We start from the raw sequence: 25,893 nt of genomic DNA, 5'->3' as shown, positions 1-25,893 counted from the left end.
TCTTCCTTTCATGGCACATTTAAATATGCAATGTAGACTGCTATTAGAATGGAGGTAATTATCCAAAAAAAAAAAAAAAAACTTCACCCAAAAACACAGAGAACAAAAAGTATTTTAATGCAGTTTGTATCAACATCACTCACAATAAATAATAATTAACTCTCACGAGTGTGGTTTCATTGAGTCACAGGTCTGCTAAGTGGAAAAAATCTGTAAAGCAGGGTCAGTAAATTGGGCTCTTCCTTGGCATGTTGTAAAAGATTTCCAGAAGCTGACCTGAATATTGGCTTCTACAGAAAGAGACACATTTTTAATGCTGCATATGTATGTTAATTCACTCTTTGAAATACTGGTGGTGGTCACCAGGGTCTTCCTCAAAAGCAGGCCACACAATGAGACCGAAGCTGATCATTAGAGCCTCCAGATTACTCCTGGTTCCAAAAAGCACTGAGGCTCTTGTATTAATAGTACTTGGCTACACATCAGTCAGTGAAGCATCTCATATTGACTGAAACCAAAATTTTATGTCTTCCCCTTTAAACAGGAGGTAGTTGGATCTTGGTGAGACTTGTCATTCCCACTGACCCCATTACATCAGTGGCACACTCTTGCCTTCAGCTCAACAGTTTATGTAAATCATGTGGAAGGCAAAAAGTGGCATAGACTGAGGGAAAGAAATTTGTTTCAGGAGATCAAAGTGATGAGGTCAAATACTGCATGGTTGTAGAAGCTGCAAATCCACATTCCTGCAGAGACATTTGTCTGCACAAAAATTTGCATTTTTCCCCCAAAGCCATCCAAAGTACATCCATCTTTAACCACATTACCCAGAATCCATAGCTATCTTTAAAAATGTCCACTGATAAATAAGGCAGTTGATATATTAATCTACTCATAAAATTCAAAAGCTGGTATCTACACAGTTTACATCATATTTTGAAACATGCATCATCAATTTTTGTGGCACTAAATCAAAAAACCCTTTGGTCTTCTGAATAGTGGTTATCCAAGACTTGTGAACGTGCAACATTTTACCAAATGTCAGTTACATACAGATTGCCAACTGAAAAAAATAATCAATGATTAAATTAAGTCCTGATTTTTACCTGTTAGAAAGATTTGTAACTATATTTGAGACAACTGTTACTTAGCACCTGTTAAAAAATAATTACTCGGAGCTATTTGTTAAAACTAAATGATAAAAATTTTTGATGTTTTATGGCTTTCTCCTAGTCTTGAGATACCTTTTCAAGAGGAGTTAGTTATTTTATGGAGAAAATAAAAATGGAGTCAGAAACAAAACGGACGTAGGCTCCTCTAAGGAAAAAAACATCTCTCTGGAGTTTCTTCCACCAAGGAGAAATACTGACAGTAATTCATTTAGAGGTTGTTCTACCCGGTCACAGCATGTAACACAGTTCTACCTTCTTTTATCACGTCCAAGAGCTAGTCAAACCCACAAACGCTTCCACAAGTTCTTTAGCTGGTTTTGCAGGCAGAAGATTGTGTAATTTCCATTATTTAAGTTGAAATTAAAATTAAACTTGAGATGAGCATCTTTCTTTTCCATCTGTTGATCCAGAAATTAAGAAAGGTTCAGTAGGCTCCGTATCGGTCCTAAGATACAAAAGAGGAGAATGTTAGCAGTGGAATACATTTGATTACAAGGAGGTTTACTTTGTATCTCACTCACTTGTATTGAATTCATCACTCCATTTGCTAATACAGCCATTTTTCCTGCAACAGTTTTCACTCCTTGTTTAAACTGAGCTATATCAGGTCCAGAAGGAAGAACACTTTCAAAAGGTGATGCCACTAAATAAAGTAGAACACAATACACATCTTGGGGTCAGTAATTTAAATGGAAAGGAGCTCTGTTGGGGTCATTTTTTTATAAAAATAAAAAATAAAAACTGTATAACTAACCGGAGGTGGACCGCTGTGACTCGTCACCAAAGAGGTCAGCAGAGCTAATGGATACGTTCCCCGATAGCCGCTCAAGCCGAGTCTTTGCTTCATACTGAGGAAAAAGCTAGAATTAGGCTGGACACTTTAGAACATAAAAATGTTGACAAAAACAGGTCATTCAGCCAAAACTAACTTGATCAAACTTCACCCAAATATTCCCAAAGAAAATTCAAATTAAGACTTGATGGTCCCCATGTATTACTGTCTACCACACTGCTTGGTTACGCATTCCACATATATTTTTTTCTCTTATTATAATAAAAAATGTTGAGAAACATAATCAGTGAAATAACAGCCCCAAATCAATATGCTGCAACACATGCAGTCATAACTTCCCTGCAAGAATTACACAAGAGCTTAAATACAAAAGGACAAGGAGAACAAGACAATGATGAGCCTTGTGTTTTTTTATGAAAAATATTTGAGCCGAGAGTCACTGTATGGTCATAAACGACAGACTCCTTTAACATTAAACTTTTTTTCCCCAGCTTGATCTCTGTGCTATTATAGCATGGACACATACCTCAGCATTACTCTCTCTGCCAAAAAACATATCTGAAGATATGGCCTTAGCATTAGCAAATTTCTGACGTGCTTCACTCGACTCCACTGGAGATGCACAGCTTTCAGGCTTCCGCCTGCTAGGAAGGCTGCCGTAAACAAACAAAAAAAAAAAAGTTAATCAAAAAAAACCTAAACTTAAAAATACAGATGCATATGTTTAGACAGTTGAAAACTACCTTTCTCCAACTGGATGAATGCTAGACATGGTTACTTCTATCTCTTTGGATTCCTCCTTTTCAAGGCCCCATGATGTGAAAGCTGAGCTGGAGTCAGAGTCCCATCTGGAGCTAAAACCCTCACTTGAGGAGAATGGATTATCCTTGTACCTAAATTTGGTAAAAGGAAACCATTTGTAAGCACTGGAAATGTCTAGCACACGCACAAAATCTAATTTGCTTTTGTATTTGAAATATGTATAGCTGTCACATTCTTGACGACTATTTGCTTGAATGAACATTCCCATGTAGAAGAGTAAAGGCATCTATTCAGTCTTCTAAAGAATCAAAATATTTGTGAATCTATAACAGTCCCTCGCAGTTTACACTTTTATTTTTCTAATGATCCCAGGGACCGGTCATGTTAGTGTACATACAAAGCTACAGGTTCATAAAAATATTTTATCAAGACACCAAAGTACTAAAACATTCAGGTGATTTAGAACTGTCCCATGGGTTATTTTAAAATGATAAGTCATATAAAAATGACCTAACTTGAAAAAAAATTTAAAAGAGATGGGGTTAACTAAAAAAAAAACAAAATCATGTCTTAAAAAAAAAAAAAAAAAAAAAAAAACAAAATTCACTAACAAATGTCTGTCTGTCAGAGTGTTTACACATGGTGGAAGAATTATTACATTGGCAGCTTTTTTGGCATGGATACAAAGAGAAATTACTGTAAACACTACTTATTTAAAAAAGGAAAAATAATCAAAGAAAAACATGTATTGCTGGATTTCATCTGGCATGACTAGAAATAAGGTTTGGAAAAAGACTTGCCTTGTGTTAGATAGTGAAGTGTTTAACCAATCTTTTTTAAAAATTGTGCACTTATACTGCTGATTTAAATAAGGCTGGCCACAGCAGGCAGACCGTTTCTCCTCAGTGCAAACAGAAACTCTGACCTAAATGAGAATTTAGATGTGCCTGGTTCCACTTAATATAAATATAAATGAAACCAATCTTGGCATACTGTCCACCTCCTACATATTTTAAATGCAAGTAAATAGGATTTTACTTTACTGTAGTTTTTACTTGCCCTACAGTAAAATCAGTGTGCCTAAAATGTTTGGCTGTCACTCAAGTCTATTTATTTTCTTGGCTGTGCGCATATAGCAACTTGTGATCAACATTCACAACAGAATCAGAGGTGACAACTTCTTCAGTACAAATACGCAGCTTGTGCATAGTTTAGTGGAGATGAGTAACTTAAAAACCACAACCAATACTTGTTGCAGGCAGGACACCCTAGGAAATCTTTCAGCATTGCATACTATCAGATTAACAACGTAGTAAATCACTAATGCAAAGACACCCTCCACTAATAAAGCTACAGAAGGCAGTAAAAGTGTCCCTTCCTGACTGATGCACTTCATGACATTCTAACCACACCACATTCCTTAGTGCTTGGAACTAAAAGCAAATGTCATTTCTTACTTTGGGGGTCCGGATGTAAAGCCAGGCTCTTCCAACATATCTAGTTTACAGCATGATAACTTTGCTGCTGCTGCCGGTGTCTCTTGTTCAATTAGTTGCATTTCTGAGAGTACTGAATGTGAAACCACACTGAAATAAAAATAAGGTACATATGAATGACAGTTTCAAATGACTTTTAAATTATGTATGCTTACAGATTTAATTGTAAATTTGCATTTTTCTTGGGTAGTACACAACATTACAGACTTTACAAAGTTTAGACAATCACCTAGCTGCTAAGCATTCTAAATAATTACAACTATCCATTATCCTTGACACTTAACTCATTTACATTTTTAAATCATAAAAATGTTCTCCTTTGTTCACTCATCTCACTGTGAAGTGAGTGAAGGAAAGTGAAGCTTTTTCCATACACATTGGGCAGCATTTGCATCTTTGTGCTTCTCATGTTTCTGTACTTCCATTCACCATTTGCCAACTTGTCACTTTTGTCAGCTGATCCAAGTCAAAGGCCATTTTTTAATTATACATGTTTGAAAATCCTATTTAACAGGGCAACTGGCTTATTTAGAGTTATGTAGCACAATTAAGACTTTAAAGGGTTTAAGTAATATAAAGGTGTCATGCTATACACCATTACCATGGCTGACTGACTAAGAGTACTGCCACAGATAAGGAATGTTCTTGTCATTCAGTGAGTACAGCACATGTGTTTCTTCCTTCCAAGCATTAAGAGGCAGGGGATACAATTTGTTTTATACCAGTAGGTGTTAAAGTGCAGTTCAGTGTTTACTTGGGAAACATCTCTAGTTCGGTTTAATGTATGCACGTACACATTCCTTTGTGAAATATCCAATTAAATCTTACTATGACAAACCCCACATAAGCATGCAGTGACACAAGATGGATCCCCTTATGATAAACTGTCTCCCACAGGCATCTTTTTTTTGGTCTGCAGTATATCTTCTAAACGTCATGCATGTTGTATTTTCAAATGCAATGAATACAGGCCATTTTATTTGCAATATTACTGATGTCCAGTGAGGGGGTCAATATTCGTGATCTTCCTCTTCAAGTATTAGTAAAGCAGTACACCTCACATACATCTGAATTTTGAAAATGAAGTGTAATACAATTGTGAATCATTATAAGCATCCCAAATACAGCTCCCAACGCAATGCATGTGTCCCCCAAAATGCTTTTCATGTCCAGTCTCATACTGGATACAGGAGTATCGAAATATCCTACTTAAAATCTAATCAATGCAACTAACAAAGAGGAGGGTGATGTAGGATCCCACTTGCAAAAGGTGTCGTCTCAGTTCCACAGAATAGCAACTTCAGCCCCAGCCACTTAAAATTACACCACAAAAGAGTTGATCAGTTTTAGGTGATTCCACTGTCACACGATAGTAACACTGACGAACCTCTGTTACATTGGGGCCACCTTTTTTGCCCTGCCATAAACTGTGAATGCAGAAACCCTTCCAGTTTTAAGTATTGGTTTTGAGAGGTTTACTGCAACACTTGATTATACGGAGTCCATTCAGAAACCTAACTGATTGAAGGGGTTTCCTTTTTGCATGGGATGTCATTATATATTAATGAGTGTGCTGCATGATATCATTTTTTCATAGTTGTTTTTACTTACAACTAATTTTAACATTTGATCATTTTAAAGTTTGTATAGTCATATTTTATGTGCCATGTTACTATTTTTGCAAAGAGTTCTAGTCAAACAAACAATTTGACAAAAAAAAAAAAAAAAAAAAAGTCTACTTCTTGTAGGTTATTATCATGCTACTGTACTATTCCATATTGAAGGGATGTTTCCTGACAGGAGAGCAGCAAAAGCAGAACACTAACCGGACATTGTGCTGTAAAAACGGTGCTGTCCTTTAGATGAGGCATAAAGTCAAGACCCTGACTCTCTGTGGTCATAAAAGATCCCTGGGCATCCTTGATAAACAGCTGGGTGTATCCCAATGTCCAGGCTAAACTGCCCTCCATGGCGTAGTTTTTCTGACCCCCTAATCATCCCCCATCTCTCACCACCTAATAGCGAATGTGTGGTGAGCATACTAGCGCAAAAATGGCAGCCATCACATCATCCAGGTGGATGCTACACATTAGTGGTGGCTGAAGTGGCTCCCCACTCTCTATGTAAATTGCTTTGAATAGTGAGAAAAGTGCTATATAAATGGAAATAATTATTATCATTACTGTAGAAGACAGACTGAAATAGACAGCTGCCAGTGTTTTATTTTGCATTTTAACTAATGGTTCAGTTTGCTTCTGTGTTTTACTGTGTAAAAAAAAGATTTATTGTTGACACACAAGGTGTTTGTCAATCTACACATTTACAGTTTAATATAACTTTTAAACAATGATATTCCCATGATATGTAACACATTAATATGCAGACAAGACCATTATACCAGGCAGCTCCAGATAGTCACTCACCAAATTCCCCATTTTGGGTCCTTAGCTCTCCTTGTAAATTAGATTTTAAGCAACTAAGTCAGAAACTTATGTGTACTACAGGGTGTGGTTTCTAAAGCGAAGCTACTTAAGACGTTAATAAACTAATAAGTGCACATGTACAGTATATTGATTAGTGGAATTAAATTGATATACAGTATAAGGAGATCTTTTTACTCAATGCTTTGTCTGATCTCTCAACTCATACATGGTCATTGTAATCACGATATCTGTAAAATTATTTTGTAAACCGGTGATTGTAGAAGCAAGTGAATTTAAGGATTCAGTTGCTTACTCTTTTTAGAGAGAGAGATTATCAATCTTTTGTATGCATGCAAAGAAACATGAATGTGTACTGTAAGTGTAGTAATTTTGACAATGCAGTGAGAGAGAACTTAATTGCAAAGGTTAAGGAAGAAAAGCATGATCTGTAAATTAATTAGAAGATGAATGGTGCTTGAGCAGTGATTTGTATTTTTGAGACTAAACTGTTGTATATGGGACAAATAGAGTTCTGTGTAAAATATATACAGTAGGTAACCATTTAATCAGAAATAGCATTTATGAATGTTTTAAGGTTTCTGGAAGCCTTTATAGCTGCAGCAAAGCGGCATAAATACACAAAACTGTGGCCATGCAAAGGTCATCACTGCTCAAGCTGCCAAGGTCATGTTCAGAAACATCTAACTCATTAAAAAAATATTTATAATGTATTTTTACAACAAAGCATTTCTGCCATCAGTCTTTGCTGCAACTTAATATTTAACAGCAAGAATATAGTTTTTATTAACTGCCATCTGTGCCAAAAGTGTGTTCTTGGTTAATCAGTCTTCCCAAAGAAGTTTTAGTTGTTGTTCTTCTTTCGGCTGCTCCCGTTAGGGGTTGCCACAGTGGACCACCTTCTTCCATATCTTTCTGTCCTCTGCATGTTGTTCTGTTACACCCTTCACCTGCATGTCCTCTCTCACCACATCCATAAACCTTCGCTTAGGCCTTCCTCTTTTCCTCTTGCCTGGCTGCTCTATCCTTAGCATCCTTCTCCCAATATACTCAGCATCTCTCCTCTGCACATGTCCAAACCAACACAATCTCGCCTCTCTGACTTTGTCTCCCAACAGTCCAACTTGAACTGACCCTCTAATGTACTCATTTCTAATCCTGTCCATCCTCGTCACACCCAGTGCAAATCTTAGCATCTTTAACTCTGATACCTCCAGCTCTGTCTCCTGCTTTCTGGTCAGTGCCACTGTCTCCAACCCATATACCATAGCTATAAGTTTTAATTGTTAAGGCAACATGATTAATAAAAATAAATCGGTAATTAAGGCCTGATATAAACAAGACAGCAGCAATTGGACACAATTCTCTCTTTATGCTATAAATATGTTTTTGAAAAAAAAATAAATAAATACAGGTCCACATCCTGGAAATTGTTACCAAACTGCACAGTTGTGAAAACTACTTAATTGTTATAGACAATAGATTTGTTAAATGAAACTGCAAGATTTGCAACATATTTGTATATAGTTGTCCATACAATTAAATTTACATCAATAGAAAGACTCGTTCACTTTTTTCTCCCAAACAACCCAACTCCTTACCTTCGGCTTCCAAAACCCATCCCCAGTCTCTCTGCTTGCTCTCTCTTCTTCCCATCCATACTTTGCAATTTTTTATCTTCTTTCTTCTTGTCAAGCTGTAATTCATGGTAGGCCAACCTCATTGATGTTACACTGTAAACATAATTCATAAAATGAATAGAAAACTGATAACTAAAGACAAACTGCTAAGGCAGGAAAAATACTTTAATTCAATTAAGCGTAAATGTGGGATAGAACAGTAATTATATTGAATTGTAATTTCCAATTACATTCACTGTTCTACTTTTGAATCAGCTGCTTTGTTCAGAAAATTTAGTTTTTTTTTTCTACTTTTTTACATTTTGCTTAGTGATAAAATGATTGTTAAAACAGATAAAATAAAAATCATTTACACAGAGAAGTCTGTACAATCATGTTACCTACGGCAACTGCATTGTACAGGGGGTGCTTTGGGGGAAGAAAATGGTAAAGACCTGTGCATTCATATATTTTAGTATGCAGCTCTCGAATGTTCCCAAGTTGTTAATGCTTAAGGGAAGATGATCAGTCAAGTCTATTAATATGCACAACCTGAGTCACTGAGCATTCTTTGATTATTTCATTGCTAAATGTCACTTTCCAATACTTTCCAAACAGTAAATGCACATAGCCACTAGGGTCCTATATTACTGACTGCTGCACATTCTGGGAAACATTACATTGACATAAAAAGTGGACAGCTGACCACAGTTCACTTCAGCTCACAATGGCAATTCAATGTAAATTTCAGTTAAAGAAAACGAACAAAAAGTTGGGCATTTTTCTACTAAAACACTTCAATAGTGTATACATATCTGGAAAGAGGGATAGTAGCAAGAAACACATACATCTTGATCACATGATCATGGATTTAATTCTGATTCTAGTAAAAATCCTAAAATGCTACTGTATGTGTATATATACATATAAAAGATCATTAGTGGACTCCATGTGACGTATACACTCACTATGTGGTAAAGGCCTTAAAACAAGCAATAATGAATCAGATGATTACTGCATAGTCTGGATGGCACTGTGGCAGATGCTTCTGAGTACACTCACTCACATTGACTCCTCCGCTTGCTTCTTTGCTTCACATGCCTGCTGCTCCCTCATCTTCTCAGCAACCAGAGCTTGTCGTTCTATTTCACTGAAACTCTGACTGCTTACTTTCTGAGCTCCCAAGCCTTTCTTTCCTCCAAGCTATAGAAAGAAATAAAGCATGAAGCTGCAGTTCTCAAAATGGAAATCAGTGTATAAGACTGAGTCTAAATATCAACTTTAACAACTCCACAAGTATAATTTGCACACCATTTTTCTTTTCTCAATTTCCTGCATTAGTATATTACGAGAAAATTGTCTTTGCTTCAAAAGTTTCAAGATATTTGTTAAAAAGTTACATTGCTAATAGCAATCATATTTAATCAGAGTACTTCGTAAAAAAGTATACCTTTCTTGTAGCAGCAGGCTTCTTCTTTCCTATAAGTGATGGTTTCATTTCTAAAAATAAATTAAAAACATATAAAAAAAAAAAACAAAAAACATATATATTTTTTTTTTACATATACACACACACACACACACACACACACACACAACATATCACATTGTTCTTCCCAGCCCTTTCATGGAAAGATTTTTGGCAAAGGAGCATCTGAATATTCTGACACAGCATTCAACAGTCAACCCTATTTTATGAAAGCCTTTACTAAAATGAAGCCCAAATATGTCACAGCAATTCAGCAGCTATGTCTTCTCTCGGCCTGTCAGGAGTCTGCATTAGCAGTCTTCTAAGCATACAGTATATTGGTCAAAAAAGCTGAGATACAAAAAAAGCAGGTGCATTATTTGGGTCACATAGATATCATTTATAGTTTTAAACACACAGTTTGCCTTGTTAACTCTTTAGCCAAAACCTATACAAAAATCAAGCAGGGTACATGAATCCCTGTAACAATACTAATGTTCAACAGTAACTGGCTGCCAACCTGTATTAAATCAATGTGGGGTAGTGAATGCATGAAAACTGAAACTAGGAAAAGAACTAGGCCAGCTTAATGCTGGTCTGCTACTATGTAGGGGGTTAAACTCATCTGCTGTAATAGGCTGAAGAGACTTATGTTTTTTCAGTTTTCATATTTTAGTAATGTTCTTCAGTGACTAAAAAAAGTGTGCTGTGCAATGATTGTTGTCTGGCTTAGATGTACAGTAAGGACAATCACAAGATAAGAATTTTCTGTTAATGATTAACAGCTTAATAATTATATCTACAGGATAGTCAGGAGGGTTCTTCATAGTGCTTATGTTTCATTACTGTGCTATTTGAGTTTTAGTAGTTCGCACTGTGACATCTTACCTTCTAACTCTGTTGTGTTCACATTAATTTCCGGTTGGGTATTTGGGAGGAATGTGAGGTTGTTGCTCACTATCTACTCGTTCTGCACAAAACTCATTTAAAGTTATGCTCTTCACACTTTTGTAAAGATTAAGCTTAATAAACCCATTAGAATCATATAGTGTCACTCGTGTTACAATTTAAAAACAAAAATACCATTTCTGGACGATCAAGTTATTTTTACATTTTATACTGTTGACTCAGGTGACAGATCAGCAGTATAGCACACCTCAGATAATTCAGATAGTATTGTTTTCTCTGAATTGTCTTACTCAAAGCTCTCACTTGTAAGATCGTTCCTGTGAAATTTCCAACAACGCCTGTATTTCCCCATCTGTCCAATAGCATGTGCCATTAGTTCATACAGATTAAATCATTAGCAGTAGAATACTTCATATTTCTTCAATGTTAAAGCTGTTACTTGTTCACAATAAAAGACTAAATGAGTATAATTCAGAAAGCTGTTTGAAGGTCCTGGACATAACAGACATTTTAAGAAAGTTTTAGTCTGCACCTTTGAAAGCATTAATGTATTGTACCTGATGCTGTAGTACGCTTCTTTCAGAATATCTAGAACTCTGGTCAGTTTTTGGTAAGAAAAATGCATTTAGAATGGCTACTTGTGGATTTTATCTAAAGCACCAGACAGCAACTACTTAGCACTGCAATCTAAAATTTTCTTCAAAAAAAAAAAAAAAAAAATTCTTTATGGTAAGACAAATATATTCAAACACATTAAAAGGTTGCCTTTTCACTTCCTGTCTCCAACTCTGTCCATGACACTTAAATTGCCTGTGTTCACATTAACGCTACTAAATTGCTAGACGAATAGTCCATGATTTATAGTGGACCAGGCCAGCTAGTAATATATGCTTAGACACAAATAGTTGCTTCTTTTACAGTTTCATGCACTTAGGAGGACAAAAAAACAAAATTATGCTTATACAAGTAACATTAAAAGCTACCAATAATATCTGTATAAAATTAACTAATATCAGCATACACATCTCAAAATATTTCTACTGTATACATTTTCAGCAGGTCACTTCAAAGACACAACAACAATTAAATAGCAGGAAGCTATACTACATTTTTTATGTAACGAAGACCGACATCTTGAGGTTAGGTTGTCATCCTTACTGATCATGGCACCACAGAGTGGCAACATGTTGCAAGTTCATTAGCACATGCAGGTAAGAATTTCACTTTACTCTGTACATGTGGCAAAAACCCTATGACCTATATTCTAAAGGTTTATTTAGATGTACAGTGCAATTCCAAGCGTGCAGCTCAGGCAGAACAGCAGCAAAACAGAACCAGCATACTTGTATTCACCTTTATAGACAGGAAGTTCAGAGGTCAAAAGCATTGAACTGTCTACAGGACAAAACAGACAAAAAATTAAGCCCATAGTATGGACCGCAGTGTGCAATGGATTTTTCAGGAAATACAAGAGAAAAAAATAGCATAACTGCATCAGTATACAGTGGTGTGAAAAACTATTTGCCCCCTTCCTGATTTCTTATTCTTTTGCATGTTTGTCACACAAAATGTTTCTGATCATCAAACACATTTAACCATTAGTCAAATATAACACAAGTAAACACAAAATGCAGTTTTTAAATGATGGTTTTTATTATTTAGGGAGAAAAAAAATCCAAACCTACATGGCCCTGTGTGAAAAAGTAATTGCCCCCTTGTTAAAAAATAACCTAACTGTGGTGTATCACACCTGAGTTCAATTTCCGTAGCCACCACCAGGCCTGATTACTGCCACACCTGTTTCAATCAAGAAATCACTTAAATAGGAGCTGCCTGACACAGAGAAGTAGACCAAAAGCACCTCAAAAGCTAGACATCATGCCAAGATCCAAAGAAATTCAGGAACAAATGAGAACAGAAGTAATTGAGATCTATCAGTCTGGTAAAGGTTATAAAGCCATTTCTAAAGCTTTGGGACTCCAGCGAACCACAGTGAGAGCCATTATCCACAAATGGCAAAAACATGGAACAGTGGTGAACCTTCCCAGGAGTGGCCGGCCGACCAAAATTACCCCAAGAGCGCAGAGACGACTCATCCGAGAGGTCACAAAAGACCCCAGGACAACGTCTAAAGAACTGCAGGCCTCACTTGCCTCAATTAAGGTCAGTGTTCACGACTCCACCATAAGAAAGAGACTGGGCAAAAACGGCCTGCATGGCAGATTTCCAAGACGCAAACCACTGTTAAGCAAAAAGAACATTAGGGCTTGTCTCAATTTTGCTAAGAAACATCTCAATGATTGCCAAGACTTTTGGGAAAATACCTTGTGGACTGATGAGTCAAAAGTTGAACTTTTTGGAAGGCAAATGTCCCGTTACATCTGGCGTAAAAGGAACACAGCATTTCAGAAAAAGAACATTATACCAACAGTAAAATATGGTGGTGGTAGTGTGATGGTCTGGGGTTGTTTTGCTGCTTCAGGACCTGGAAGGCTTGCTGTGATAGATGGAACCATGAATTCTACTGTCTACCAAAAAATCCTGAAGGAGAATGTCCGGCCATCTGTTCGTCAACTCAAGCTGAAGCGATCTTGGGTGCTGCAACAGGACAATGACCCAAAACACACCAGCAAATCCACCTCTGAATGGCTGAAGAAAAACAAAATGAAGACTTTGGAGTGGCCTAGTCAAAGTCCTGACCTGAATCCAATTGAGATGCTATGGCATGACCTTAAAAAGGCGGTTCATGCTAGAAAACCCTCAAATAAAGCTGAATTACAACAATTTTGCAAAGATGAGTGGGCCAAAATTCCTCCAGAGCGCTGTAAAAGACTCATTGCAAGTTATCGCAAACGCTTGATTGCAGTTATTGCTGCTAAGGGTGGCCCAACCAGTTATTAGGTTCAGGGGGCAATTACTTTTTCACACAGGGCCATGTAGATTTGGATTTTTTTTCTCCCTAAATAATAAAAACCATCATTTAAAAACTGCATTTTGTGTTTACTTGTGTTATATTTGACTAATGGTTAAATGTGTTTGATGATCAGAAACATTTTGTGTGACAAACATGCAAAAGAATAAGAAATCAGGAAGGGGGCAAATAGTTTTTCACACCACTGTATAACATTTACTAGGTTATATGGATAATGAGATACAGTAGGAAGCAACTTCTTGGCAGCCAAGGAATACAATCCACTTAAATTAGGATAGTCTCCACTTACCAATTGCTGTTTTAGGAGATGTACTCAGTCCTTCTATACTTGGCCCCTCCTGGTCAGCCTCTGTAAAGATATATTATGTAAATTAACAGTAGGTATAAAAAGGCAGTAAATGTCAAAAACACATAAATTACAATGTGAATACAACATAAATTTGAAAAAAGAAAATGTGCAGCAAAGTAGCATATTGGAACAAAACAACAGTATATCACAATACAAAATCATAAATGCTAAGAAAAAGACTGCACCAGCACAGACACCTTATGCATTGAAAACGACATTCAAAAATTGTCCTTGGGTTCTCAAGAAAGCTAAAATAAAACTGCAACCTTGAAAATTTTGGCCATTGTCATTTTCTTGTAATTTCAGTGCATCATCAGGAGGCAGAGATTGTCCTACACTATTCTTGTCTGTTACAGATGATGCCATATCCCCCTGGCTGGTAGGCTGGAAAATAAATAAATACAATATTCAAACACTTAAATATTCTCATTGTCAACGATCAATAGAACTAAATAATAGCGATATCATTAACAATATTACAAGATAATTAGTCTGGCTAGCTTTCTTCAGCTATCAAAAGTTCAAGCTAAATTTACCCTTGGGACATATAAGGTTATAGTTGTCTCTTCTCTGAGACAGAATCATTGCTGGCCACACACTTCAATAGCACTGCCTCAATTCTATTACATGTACAAAGTCAACATCAAATCCATCTGCTGTAGCTTCATTTAAATTTTGGAAAACCCTAAGCATCAGAAAAAGTGTTCAATTATGGCCGATTACTGTGAGCATTCAGTCAGCTATATTTTATATAAAACTAAACGTTCACAAAAAAATGTTTTAAATATTGAAAATAAATCATGTGTGCTGTTTACCTGTGTATCAATAACAAGAGCAGGTTTTAAAGAAATGGATACCTGGGTATATTCTGTGAAAAAGTCACCGTCTCTTTTCTCAGGTACTTGTGCTGCAAAACTACCAGCCCCATCGATCCACAGCTGTTAAAAAATAAAACACAGTGGCAATGAGCAGCTAGGCAGTTTTTCAAATGATGGGAAAAAGACATAGTGCTCTATTTTGATTATGCAAAAAAGGTGTTCTTGGTTAATACTACACGGGAAGGTTAACACATCAGATGCTAACACACGTGACTGGGAAGACAGAAGTTCAAAAGGTATATAGCCAGTGAATTCTTAACCAAAAAAAAAAAAAAAAAAAAAGAGTTGTTGCCTTAACATACCACAAGCATCATGTGCCTGAATATCCAATAACACCATTTTGTTATTCTTCCAAAACCCTGTTTTGACCCCATTAAACTGATGATACATTTGCTCCCATCAAGCCCATATATATATCTGTTTAAGCAAAATCCTTGTTGCACCCATTCCTTTTAACCTGTATATGAAAGGGAATTCAGAGCATAGTTTCAGAATTCCCAGTGGAAATATGCAGACTGAAAATTTGCTACAGGTAACACTGGAGGGGAACACATGGTCTTAATAGTAAGCAGTTAACAACTAGCACCACTGCAACCTGAAACTTCTGACAATGTGTTTATTGCCTTCTAGAAAGCAAGCAAGTTCATATTTCTATCATAAGGCTGTGAAATATTGCACATATTGATTGGCTGACTCTGTGACACCCAAGACTGTAGCTTTCCAGTACATTAGCTCATGCATTACAGTAAGTGCCTGAACTAAATAAGAAATTACAAAATTTTTGCATGTATTTTGTAAAAAATAATGTTTATTTTCTACTAGGCCTTTGAAGCTTACTTTTTAACAGGTGTGACTTACAAATTTAACTTAGATTGACATATACTACATTTTTAATTGGAATTGCACATGCACACAATACACTAGAAAGTCCTTAGTAACTGCCTTCCACTAGGATTACATCTGTTCTTTTAAAAATTTGATGCAGCATCCTTCTGAGGAAGAACATCTAGGAAGTGTGCTTAATCTGCTATTAGTAAAAAAGTGAGACTGCAAACATTTGGTAAGAAAATTCTAAGGATAACTTGGCCTGCACAAGTTCATCCTTTAAATACCTTCTGATGTTTCTCTATTTGCTGACTTCAGTGCTCGTAGGTATGGCTTTACACTTCAGTGCTACCAGGGAAGCTTTGTCTTAATGTCACAATCACTTACCTCATTCCCATATTTGGATAGGGCTGCATTTGCCAGCTGTCTGATCTTCTCACGGTACATCTGAGCTGCTCTGCTGTTGTATTTTGCATTTGTATCATTGGTTGTGCAGCCATGTTGGCGGAAAAATGCCGTCTAGTCAAAAGACCACAGACTGTTATTTTAAAAGAAGATGACACACATTCAAAGGCTACCAAAAATACAACCTAAACAACTTGGAGACATCACCTGCTTAACACGTGAAAAATGTTGGTTATATTTAGAACAGCATTAGTAAAATTGAATAGTTCTCTAGCTTACCTACTGTTTCAGCTAGATCTGAATAAAAACTGTGACACCTTAGCCTTTTCCACTGCACAAATGCTTAGAATAATTAAATGAGCAAGACTAGAGTGTAAAAGATTGAAATTATTGTAAAACAATTTAAAAAATTGTCGGCTGCTGTACTGGCCACTCAATTAACAACTTCATGTTTACAGATTATTGACAAAATAAAGCATTGAAGTAAAATGAGGGCCACTATTTAAATTCAAAGGAGGTGCAACAACTGAAGTATAATTATTGACATAATTTTTAAATGATTGGTATGAAATCTTAGAGAAAGGCATCAACACCAATGGAGAAAAAAGGAAAAACATTATCTTGATATCTCTGTGCTAATTCAAGGTGAAAGGACAAAAACGAGTAACATGGATCATTTCAGTGCAGTCTAAAGCAAATGTCACATTACGAGGCTTCTAGTGGGAGGGGATGTTAAGATCAGCAACTGCCATTGTCAAGCTTTTCGCCCGATTACATCATATTACCCCCGACTAGAATTTGCAAGGGTTGGCAAATTACATGAATATGTAGTGACTTTCCAGCACAGTTTCACATTTGCAAAGAATCACATACTCCCCCTTTTTTCTGACAACCAATAACATATGGCCTGATGGAGAAGGTTCCTCAGTGAAACTTTTAAAGCTATGGCAAGCACAGCTGTAATTTTGACCCCCTTTTACCAATTCTGTTGACGCTGGTAAAACATGCAAAATGAAACAGAAAAGTCTCTCTTCTATTTGAGAGGTTCAAAATACCTGTGTTTCTTATGCCTTAGAGAGGCACTATATGTATTATACTTCCTGGTGAGCGCTCATTGGTTGTCAGGTGTCACATTAACAAAGCCCACCCTTACAACTTAAGACAAAAAAATAACACCGGTTTCATTTTGTTGGGTCCAGTGGCAGATTGGTCAGGCTACATGAATAGCATTCAAACACTGCCTTCACGCGTTGGATTATGTAAATGAAGTCTACAGCTAAAGGTTACAGGAAAATTTATTTAATTTAACATTGACTTAAGGGGAGGAGGAGGTTCACTGAAAACTTCCAAAAGAGGGTTTATGGGTTTCTTCCAGTTCGTAATGCCCTTGTTACTGCACAAAATCATCCTTCAATTCATTATCAATAAGCAGACAGGTCAAGTTTCCTGGCATCCCAAAGGTAATACAAAAATACAATTTCCCCTTGGGGATTAACAGAGTATATAAAATCATTTTTTTTAAGTTATCCTTTGGATCAGTGGTTAGAAAAATTGATAGATGGATGGATAGTTGGCTTAGGTCTGTAGTGGTTAGAAAAATTGATAGATGGATGGATAGTTGGCTTAGGTCTGTCAAAGAAATTTACAGTGACATTAATTCCCTGGTGAAACATTCTACCCTAACATAGAGGAGTGCACCATCTATAAGGCATGAGGTGCTGCTGTACGTTTTAAAAAGCATGACGACAATTTAACTATATACCATGGCAGTGCAGGTCACTAGATCTCAACCCAGTTTAACATCAAGGTTTTGGAAAGACAGCTCAAACATTATTCTCATCCACTCAACTCACACCCACTAATGATAACATTTATCACTGAAAAATGGGACTGCATTCTCACAAGTACGCCTACTGAAACTTGCACTAAAGTTATTCTGGCATTAATTTTCAATGACCTCATTACAGCCCACTGCATTTTCCAAGGTCTTCTTTGATGACAACTCAGACTGCTCAGTGACTACATGTAAAATAAAAAGAAGCATGCTACATTCAGCCACTTTTGTCTGTTTGCGGTTTTATGTCCACTTTAGCATGTGGTACAAGCAGAGAAACATCAGTAAATAAAGGGGGGGGAGGTACATGTGGAATTCCATTGTAATGAAATTCATGGGACCATAAAAATATTTCGCTCTAACAGAAATTTTGTAGTTACGAATATGGGTCAAGTATGTATACTATTGCGGCCAGGGTCACCAGTGATTCACCAACTCTAACAGCACTGGCGCAAGGACAGATCTGTAGCTGTTCTGCTGCATCTGGTAAAAATTAAACCAAGGGCAAAATAATTAGTTATCATCTGCAGGATCAGGCTTACCACGTAACGTGCTAATCGCACAATGTTTAGAACAATTAACACAGGGCTGCTCTTTCTCACACTCTCCTGGTCTGCCACAGCAGTGATTTTGGACTACTGGTGTTTTTCTAATCTGAAGGTGGAAGCTTAAGTAGGTGTGGTTGAGTGCTGAAGTAACAGCTCCTATTTTGAATGAAGTCTTGAGGCTGTACCTGCCTTTGCTATACAGTAATAAAATACCTGTATTTTCCATAGAAACTTGGACTCACCTTCCTGTCTCATGTGCAACTCTGTGACCCAAGCTTGACAATACCTGTGTAAAAAAACTGCACTTCTTAAACTGCAAAAAATATTTCAGGTCCTAATGCCGATCCTTAACTTTGTGTTATATTGTTTTTTAATCCTTCAAAATTGTTGACAGTGTTGGCGGGATTCCGAATGCTTTTGCCGCATCAACTTTTTCAAGGACTATTAATTTTTCTTTCAGCATAAACGGATGCAGTTTGTCACTTTTTTTGTTCATCGCAAAGAAACCATTGAGAAGCAGTATGAAACTCGAACAGTAGAAAATCAGCAAACAACACAACTACTCACACAGTCGCTCAGTGGAGCACTGTCTCAGAATTTGGCTATATGACGTCTCACCTACTTTCTCGACAAGACTGCACGAGACCTGAAATTTCACAACAGACTGTCACTTTCTTTTGGTCTAACAAGAAAGAGACAGCCTGTTGCAGGTTTCCCCAAGACTCGGTGAAAGTGTAGGCGTGGCATTTAGTATTTTTTTGCACTGCATTATCATCTTCAGTGGCCATTTTTGGTCATACTGAAACTTACATTTCATTAAAACAAAATCCGTTAAACATGATGTTGTTTGAATGTTTGTCCGGGCCAGCAAAAAGTATTCATTATTCTGAAAATGTCATTACTTCAGTATTCACTATAACAGGATTTGACCTATATAATAGTTGTTAAGTCATTAACAATTGGTGCTTTAAAACAATAGAACAGTGAGCCTTTTTGTAAAAATAGCAAGTCTCCAAATGAAAAACCTATAATGAAGTGAATTTGTCTTCAGGTTCATCAGCCCCAAACTTCCCAATATGCACTAAACCTTTTATGATAGAAAATGAGGCACAGCAACTCATACTTACAGCATTTGCATTGCCTCCAACTTGCATGCATCTCAGCTGAAACCAGCTCCAGTTCGAGTCAAGCTCTGTGGATCTATGTGAAGAGAGATATGGTCAATGAAAGCTCCGACACAGAAAAACTTCTGGAACATGTTAAGATAAGTGCTTCTGATACTACAGTGATGCATGAAGGTTTGTGAACCAATTACATAATCTTTTTTGTTTTTTTACCACAAAAATGCATATTTAGTCACAATTGGTTTCTTCTTAATTTAATTAAAGTAGAACTATTCAACAGTTTGAGTTTTATGAGAAAATGTCAATGCATCAATAATACACACAGTAAGCAAGAAAAAATTAACCTTTAGTTAGGACTTACGCCAAGGTAAAGCAGGATCAGGTTGTATCAGTGACACTGTAAAAACAACTAACCATGCTAACCAGTGAAACTGAAGATCTTAAAATGATGTGTTGGAGAAGAGCAAACAAATAGTTGCAAGAAAGTTGGTCAATTACTTTTCTTAAATCTAGCATCATTACTGGAACTAAGGAAACATCAGCAGAATTGAAAGGGTAAAAATAGGGAGTGCTCATAAACCTGGACAAGGTTATAAAGCCATTACACAAATTTATGGCTAGGCAAACAGTATAAGAAATAAGATAATAAGAAATACCATGAACAGAAATATCATCTATGGAAGAAGACTCTTCTGTCAAAAAAGAGCAAAACTGCCCACAGACCGACTAGCCAATCTGCAAGCGTTCTGTAAGTCAAGATGGATGAGTCCAAACTTGAACAAACTGTGGAACAACAAGATGACCCATACTTGGCAAAGTGTCAACAGGGCCTTCTACCAGTAAAACCTCATCCCTGTTGTAGTGGTGGGAGTTTCCTTGTTAGGGGCCATTTTTCTTAATCTTGTCTTGGGCAATGAATTATCAGTTCTGGGAAATGGACAATTTCTTGAGAAGAAACTCAGGCCATCAGTTCAAAACTTAAAGGTGGCCACAAAGTGGACATTACAACAACAATCCTAAACATTCAAGTTGGCACACTAAAGAATGGCTTAAGCCGATGTCATATTACATCATATTATGTGACTTCTAGTTGTGAGGTATGTCAGAGTTGCAGATCTCATCACTGGACCATGTTAATATATGAGGAGGTTGGGAGCATGCGCCAATAGGGTGTTGCTGCACCCACCACACAATTAACCAACAGAAAATTGCTGAGCATGTTATATTTATTGATCATGTGACAAACTTCTAGCACAATCGTGTTCGCACCCTTTTCTAACAGCCAATAACATGCTTCCCGATGAAGCCAGCGTTGTACAAACAGTTCAGCTGCAATCTTGGCCCTTTTTTTTTTTTTCCTCCATTTTTCACTCTGTCCCAGTTCATAAAAGACATCAGACGGATGAGACTCTGTTTGGTTTGTTAAGTCCAAAACGTGTTTTTCTTATTCCTTGTCTGTTGCTATACTTTATGCATTGTACTTCTGGATAAGCATACATTGGTTGTTGGCACTCATGCACACACTGCCTATCCATACAACTAAAGACAAAAATCAAACAAGTCAGTTGGAGCGAGTTACTGGGCATGTCACATTAACTTTACACTGCCAACTTCCTCCGACTTGCTAAGATCATGTAAATAAAGGCTACAAGTTAAAATTGCTGGAATACTTGAATAATCTGACACGATATTTAGGAAGATGAGAGACTCTGTGTCCTTGAATGGCCAAGGTAACCAACTGTGTGAAGGCACTGCTGCTACGTTATAAACTGAAAGGACTTCATTTACATTTGCACATAAGGGTATATGGTGAATTTTTAAATACCACATGGTAATAATCTGGAAATTCTATTCCCTTTTTATGTGTGGGAAGACTTTATTTAGGATACTGATTATATATTTATTCACTGACTTCAGATTCATAGGAGATCTAGAAAACTCACCACCTTGAAGGATTCATAAAGCATAATAATTTACTGTACATAGCGCTTCTCTAACCTACTCAAAGCATTTTATGAAGATAGTGGGGAACCACTTCAAGCACCACCAATGCATAGTATCTACTGGGACAATGCATTGGTAGGCATTCTTGCGCAGGTAAACACCCCATACTAGCTATTGAGTGGTAAAGGGGTGAGAGAGGTAGCCAATTAGAGACAGGGGATGATTAAAAGGCCAGAATGACCAGGCCATGGTGGGAAATGTAGCCTTGACAATGGTAAACATCATAATGTTTTCAAAGGCTGCCCAGGGATATTTTGTTACTACAGAGAATCTGGACCTCAGCTTTACAGCTCATCTGAAGGACAGTGACAATTTTTACAGTATAGCATCCATGTCACTGCACAGGGGCTTTGGGATCCACACACAGATCACAGGGTAAGCGCCCCCCTCTTCCAGCAACAGCCCAAGCTTTTCTTAGATGGTCTCCCATCCAAGTACTATCCAGGCTTAAACATACATAGCTTCAGGTGGATTATCAATTCTGAAATACATGACTGTATATATACTATTAATTATGGCTAAGCTACTGGGAGAATGGATTAGCGTGGCATGGTCAGGTAGGCTTGATTGATACTAAACTCTAAAATTAATATTGGAATCTCACATAGAATGCGAGATGAACACAAGTGACTTATTAGCAAACATGTGCCTAGTCAAAGATGACTAGGATTACAGTGACCACAAAGGTAAGCAGTCATAAACACTTTATCACTCAGTTTGATTTCCCAGTATATTTCAAAAATTTTCATCCACACCAATAGTTGTTAATAATAATAATAATATATTTTATTTAATAGGCGCCTTTCTTATCACTCAATGTCACCTTACAATAAAGTTAAACAACAATTAATAAAACAAAAACAAGAAAATGATAAATCACAAAGCTATAATTAGTAAACAAACAAATATGACAGGCAGTAACAGTGTAGAATTCACAATTGATATGCCAGCTTGAAAAGATACATTTTGAGAGTAGTTTTAAACTGTGTTATTGAATCAACCTGACGAATATGACAGAGAAGAGAATTCCAGAGTTGAGGTGCACTATGAGAGACGCTCGAGCTCCCATAGAACAGAGTTTGATGTGTGGTACAGAAAGTAAAGCAGCAGATGAAGATCTGAGTAAGCGGGAGGGAGTATAAATCTGGAGGAGATCAGTGAAGTAGGGAGGAGCAAGGTTGTGAAGAGCTTTAAATGTTAAGAGCAGTATTTTGTATCGTATTCTGTAGTTAAAAGGGAGCCAGTGAAGCTGAGAGAGAATCGGTGTAATATGTTGTGGATTTAGAACAGGTTATTATCCTGGCAGCAGAATTTTGAATTAGCTGTAAGCGATGAATACGTTTTTGTGGAATGCCAGATATAATAGCGTTACAGTAATCTATATGTGCGGTGACTCGGGCATTAACCAATACTTCAGTATTATGCTGGGTAGGAACAGGGCGGAGTCTAGAAATGTTTCGGAGATAGAAGAAGGCAGTCGGAGAAATGGTACTTATATGGGAAGAAAAAGAGAGAGTACTGTTGTTTACAATGGCTTTCCAAACAAAACTTCAATTTGCAGTTTCTGGTTCTTGACACAAGACAAAACTCTTACAACACATGAGCTGTCTAAAACCAAAGCGAGCAAATGAAGCTCCACTGCTATGCACGCACGTATTGCCGCGATACTGAATAGTAAAGGGCAAATCCTGCCAGCCAAGGAAAACCGGCGGTCTGTGTAACAGATCATTCACATCTTGTAGCGGCCCACGCGTCTTAAGTTCAGATTTTTGACGCTTGCCAGCAAAGTAGTCAAAGGGCAAGTACACAGACACCCGTGAGGTCCTGTGTCCCTTTTCGCCCACTCGGGTATGCCGAGTTGGAGGAACGATGTGTTTAGGAAGCGTTTCAAGACTCTTCTTTGTTGACATTGTGTTATTTTTTGTACACTTGGAAATGTAACTCGCTTGTGTTTTGTTTTGAGCTCTTCACTTGTGATGATCAATTGTGTACCCTTGCCCAGTAACACTTGTCCCCAAAATATTCCCCCAGACTGATGTCTATTCGATTATGTTTACCTCTTTTGATAACCGTGTCCGCTAAGCAACTACCAGTGACTGTAAATATAAATCTACATCACAGAAATTGTGTAGAGTACTTAGAACGCTGTTGCGATTCGAAGGGGTCTGCGGTCAAAGCTTCCGGACGTGACTCCAAGCAGCCGGTGTCACGTGGGATCAGCCCACCCCCCAGCTTTCAGAAAAGAGACGACGGCATCGGCATTTACCTGATGAAGCTGAGGTGCACTCCGAGGGACCGGTGCAAGCCGGAGCAGTCAATACACAGAAACACTCCGTAAGGGACGCTGGCCCAACTTGGGTTCTTGGCGCCGCAATCGAAGCAGGACTGCGAAAAGAAAAATGTAAAGGATAAGGGGGCACAGAGGAAGAGGTTGAATGTTAATATTTCCGCTAGATTACAATTCTGTCTCCTGTTGCCCTTTGGCGCAAACCCCCAGTGTTATTACTTTATTCGTCGGCACTGCACGAAGCCGCTTGAAGATCGTTAGGATCTCAGTCTTGTTCGGCTCCGACGCCATTTTACCACCAACTCTGTCTATTAATCGTAGAAAGCCGTGAGCGGCGGCGACAGTGAGCCGCTGGGGTCAGAGCGAGCTGGGCGAAACCGGAAACGCGTCGGAGGCGCGACGTCTGAACGAACTTTATTAACACGCGCTTATAATCACAAAAACGAAGCCTCTGGGTTTGTGAGAGGTAAGCAGAACCGGGTTTAAGAAAAATGTCTAAATTATGCACTGCCAAGAACCCCGGCTCGGATTTAACCCTCCGTCAGGCACATGTCAGAAATACTATTGTAAAATAGGAATTCAAAATGCGAGCGCTTACATATATCAACAGTTTGGTGTAATGCTTTAAAATACAACCTGTACATAGGCCTACTACACATGATTTTATTTGCAATAATTTTATCCGTTTATTATACTTTTAACAAAAGACAAAATATCTGAGTACATTGTGGAAAATATTACGTACATGACATAGACGATGTTCTTTGAAACAAATGTTCATGTAAGAAGTACGTTATCTTCATGTAACTGAACAAAACTCCCCATGTTTACTCTGTAGGTTCGTTTTCAAAGCATGACTTGCAGACCAAAATGGCATACTCCAAAGGCATTTTTTGCTTTGGTATCTTGAAAGCCTTCTGCGACTGCTGCCTCTGGTACATGGAGAGCACCTTCTTTTTTTTTGCTGATGGTTCTGGAGTGTTTCCTTCATTTTTATTTTCAGCCTCTTCTCTGTGCTGGAGATGCAGTATTTTTGCAGTCTTGCTTGAAGATGCCTTGGCATTCCCAATTTTTTCACTCTGTCTGGCTAGTTCTCATGCAATAAGTTCTTTGGAGAGCATCTTCAGAAATATCCTTCTTCTTACTGTTCCTAAACCATTCCCCAGATAAATGACTTGACTGTTAATGGCCACTATATTGAGCATGGTGAAAAATACTACTATGGGCCATCGCTTGATGTTTCAAGCTACAGTGTATGTAGCACACATTTGGTCTGCAGTGTCCACACCACCTTTTGTTGCATATGGAGTTTAATTGCACAATGTGCCGAATAGGAATGTAGACAAAATATAAAGTAACCAGTAACAGCGCAGTGCACGATAACGTGCAGTGAATACGCTTGAGTTGAGCATTCATAGTTTTCATACTCTTTCTCTGTACATTTAGCATTCCTTTGCTCAGAGGCTGATGCGCTTGCTGCTTCCTGAGCAGCTCTTCTTTTCTCCACCCCAGCAGCCCGCTTCTTCTCTTCTTCCATTGGCATCTATTCGTGTTAAAAGTGATTAAGTCAGTGTTTGTGTTGCAATTACTTAGTACTTTTTCCTTAATTTTTCACTTAAGTTGGCACTTAAGTCTTCAGTCTGCCTCAAGAATGATTTAAGATATGAAGAGGTAGGGGAAGTGATGGCGAAGGTGGTAGGGATGAGAATAGCGCCGCTCTGCTGGCCGCTGCCGAGAGTTGATTCTACAATAAAATAAAAATAAAAAGAGGAATAACCTTGGAGGTCAATCATCACCCTGAAAGCGGATAGTAGACATCACATAGTATATGTGTACCAAATGTCAGGTCAATAGGTCAACAGGTTTGCGAGCTACAGGTGATTTAAAATCCTGGACAGACAAACGAACAGCCACGGTAGCGTATGAATAGTAAGTAATTAAAAAACCAGAACATTAACAAATGAAAAAAGAATAAAAGTAAGAAAAGAACAAATTCTTACCCATCTAACACATATTCCTGTTTTACTAGTAAAAACTGATCCTAACC

The 25,893-nt window shown here is 37.5% G+C and overlaps 1 protein-coding gene across 2 annotated transcripts; it reads right to left on the bottom strand.

Annotated features, from left to right (window-relative positions):
• Positions 1 to 94: 94 nt before the first annotated feature.
• arfgap2 (ADP-ribosylation factor GTPase activating protein 2) lies at positions 95 to 24,227 on the bottom strand. 2 transcript variants are annotated; one of them, XM_051922710.1, is made up of 17 exons: positions 24,066 to 24,227; positions 23,826 to 23,944; positions 19,559 to 19,631; positions 16,032 to 16,163; positions 14,799 to 14,879; positions 14,208 to 14,325; positions 13,882 to 13,941; positions 12,014 to 12,055; positions 9,734 to 9,783; positions 9,350 to 9,486; positions 8,266 to 8,397; positions 4,185 to 4,313; positions 2,709 to 2,858; positions 2,492 to 2,618; positions 1,927 to 2,020; positions 1,694 to 1,815; positions 95 to 1,617 (listed from the first exon to the last, which is right to left on the bottom strand). In XM_051922710.1, exons 1-17 carry the CDS (start codon positions 24,135 to 24,137, stop codon positions 1,597 to 1,599), a joined length of 1,659 nt encoding a protein of 552 aa, XP_051778670.1. In that variant the 5' UTR covers positions 24,138 to 24,227; the 3' UTR covers positions 95 to 1,596. The 2 variants fall into 2 exon arrangements, with proteins under 2 accessions (XP_051778670.1, XP_028650174.1); XM_028794341.2 differs by lacking the exon at positions 12,014 to 12,055.
• Positions 24,228 to 25,893: the final 1,666 nt, after the last annotated feature.

The sequence above is a fragment of the Erpetoichthys calabaricus genome, chromosome 2 (genome assembly GCF_900747795.2).
Source record: "Erpetoichthys calabaricus chromosome 2, fErpCal1.3, whole genome shotgun sequence".
NCBI lineage: Eukaryota > Metazoa > Chordata > Cladistia > Polypteriformes > Polypteridae > Erpetoichthys > Erpetoichthys calabaricus.
Note: the sequence above shows the minus strand (reverse complement) of the source record. Positions and strands in the feature narration are given on the sequence as shown.

Bases quoted from the DNA above. Each gene is read 5' to 3' on its own strand.
- arfgap2 (XM_051922710.1), bottom strand. From the start codon at position 24,137: ATGGCGTCGGAGCCGAACAAGACTGAGATCCTAACGATCTTCAAGCGG. The intron at 23,945-24,065 runs GTAATAACACTG...TTCTTTTCGCAG, and splicing joins GTGCAGTGCCGACGAATAAA to TCCTGCTTCGATTGCGGCGC. The intron at 9,487-9,733 runs GTATACTTTTTT...TTCTTTCTATAG, and splicing joins AGCCTGCTGCTACAAGAAAG to CTTGGAGGAAAGAAAGGCTT.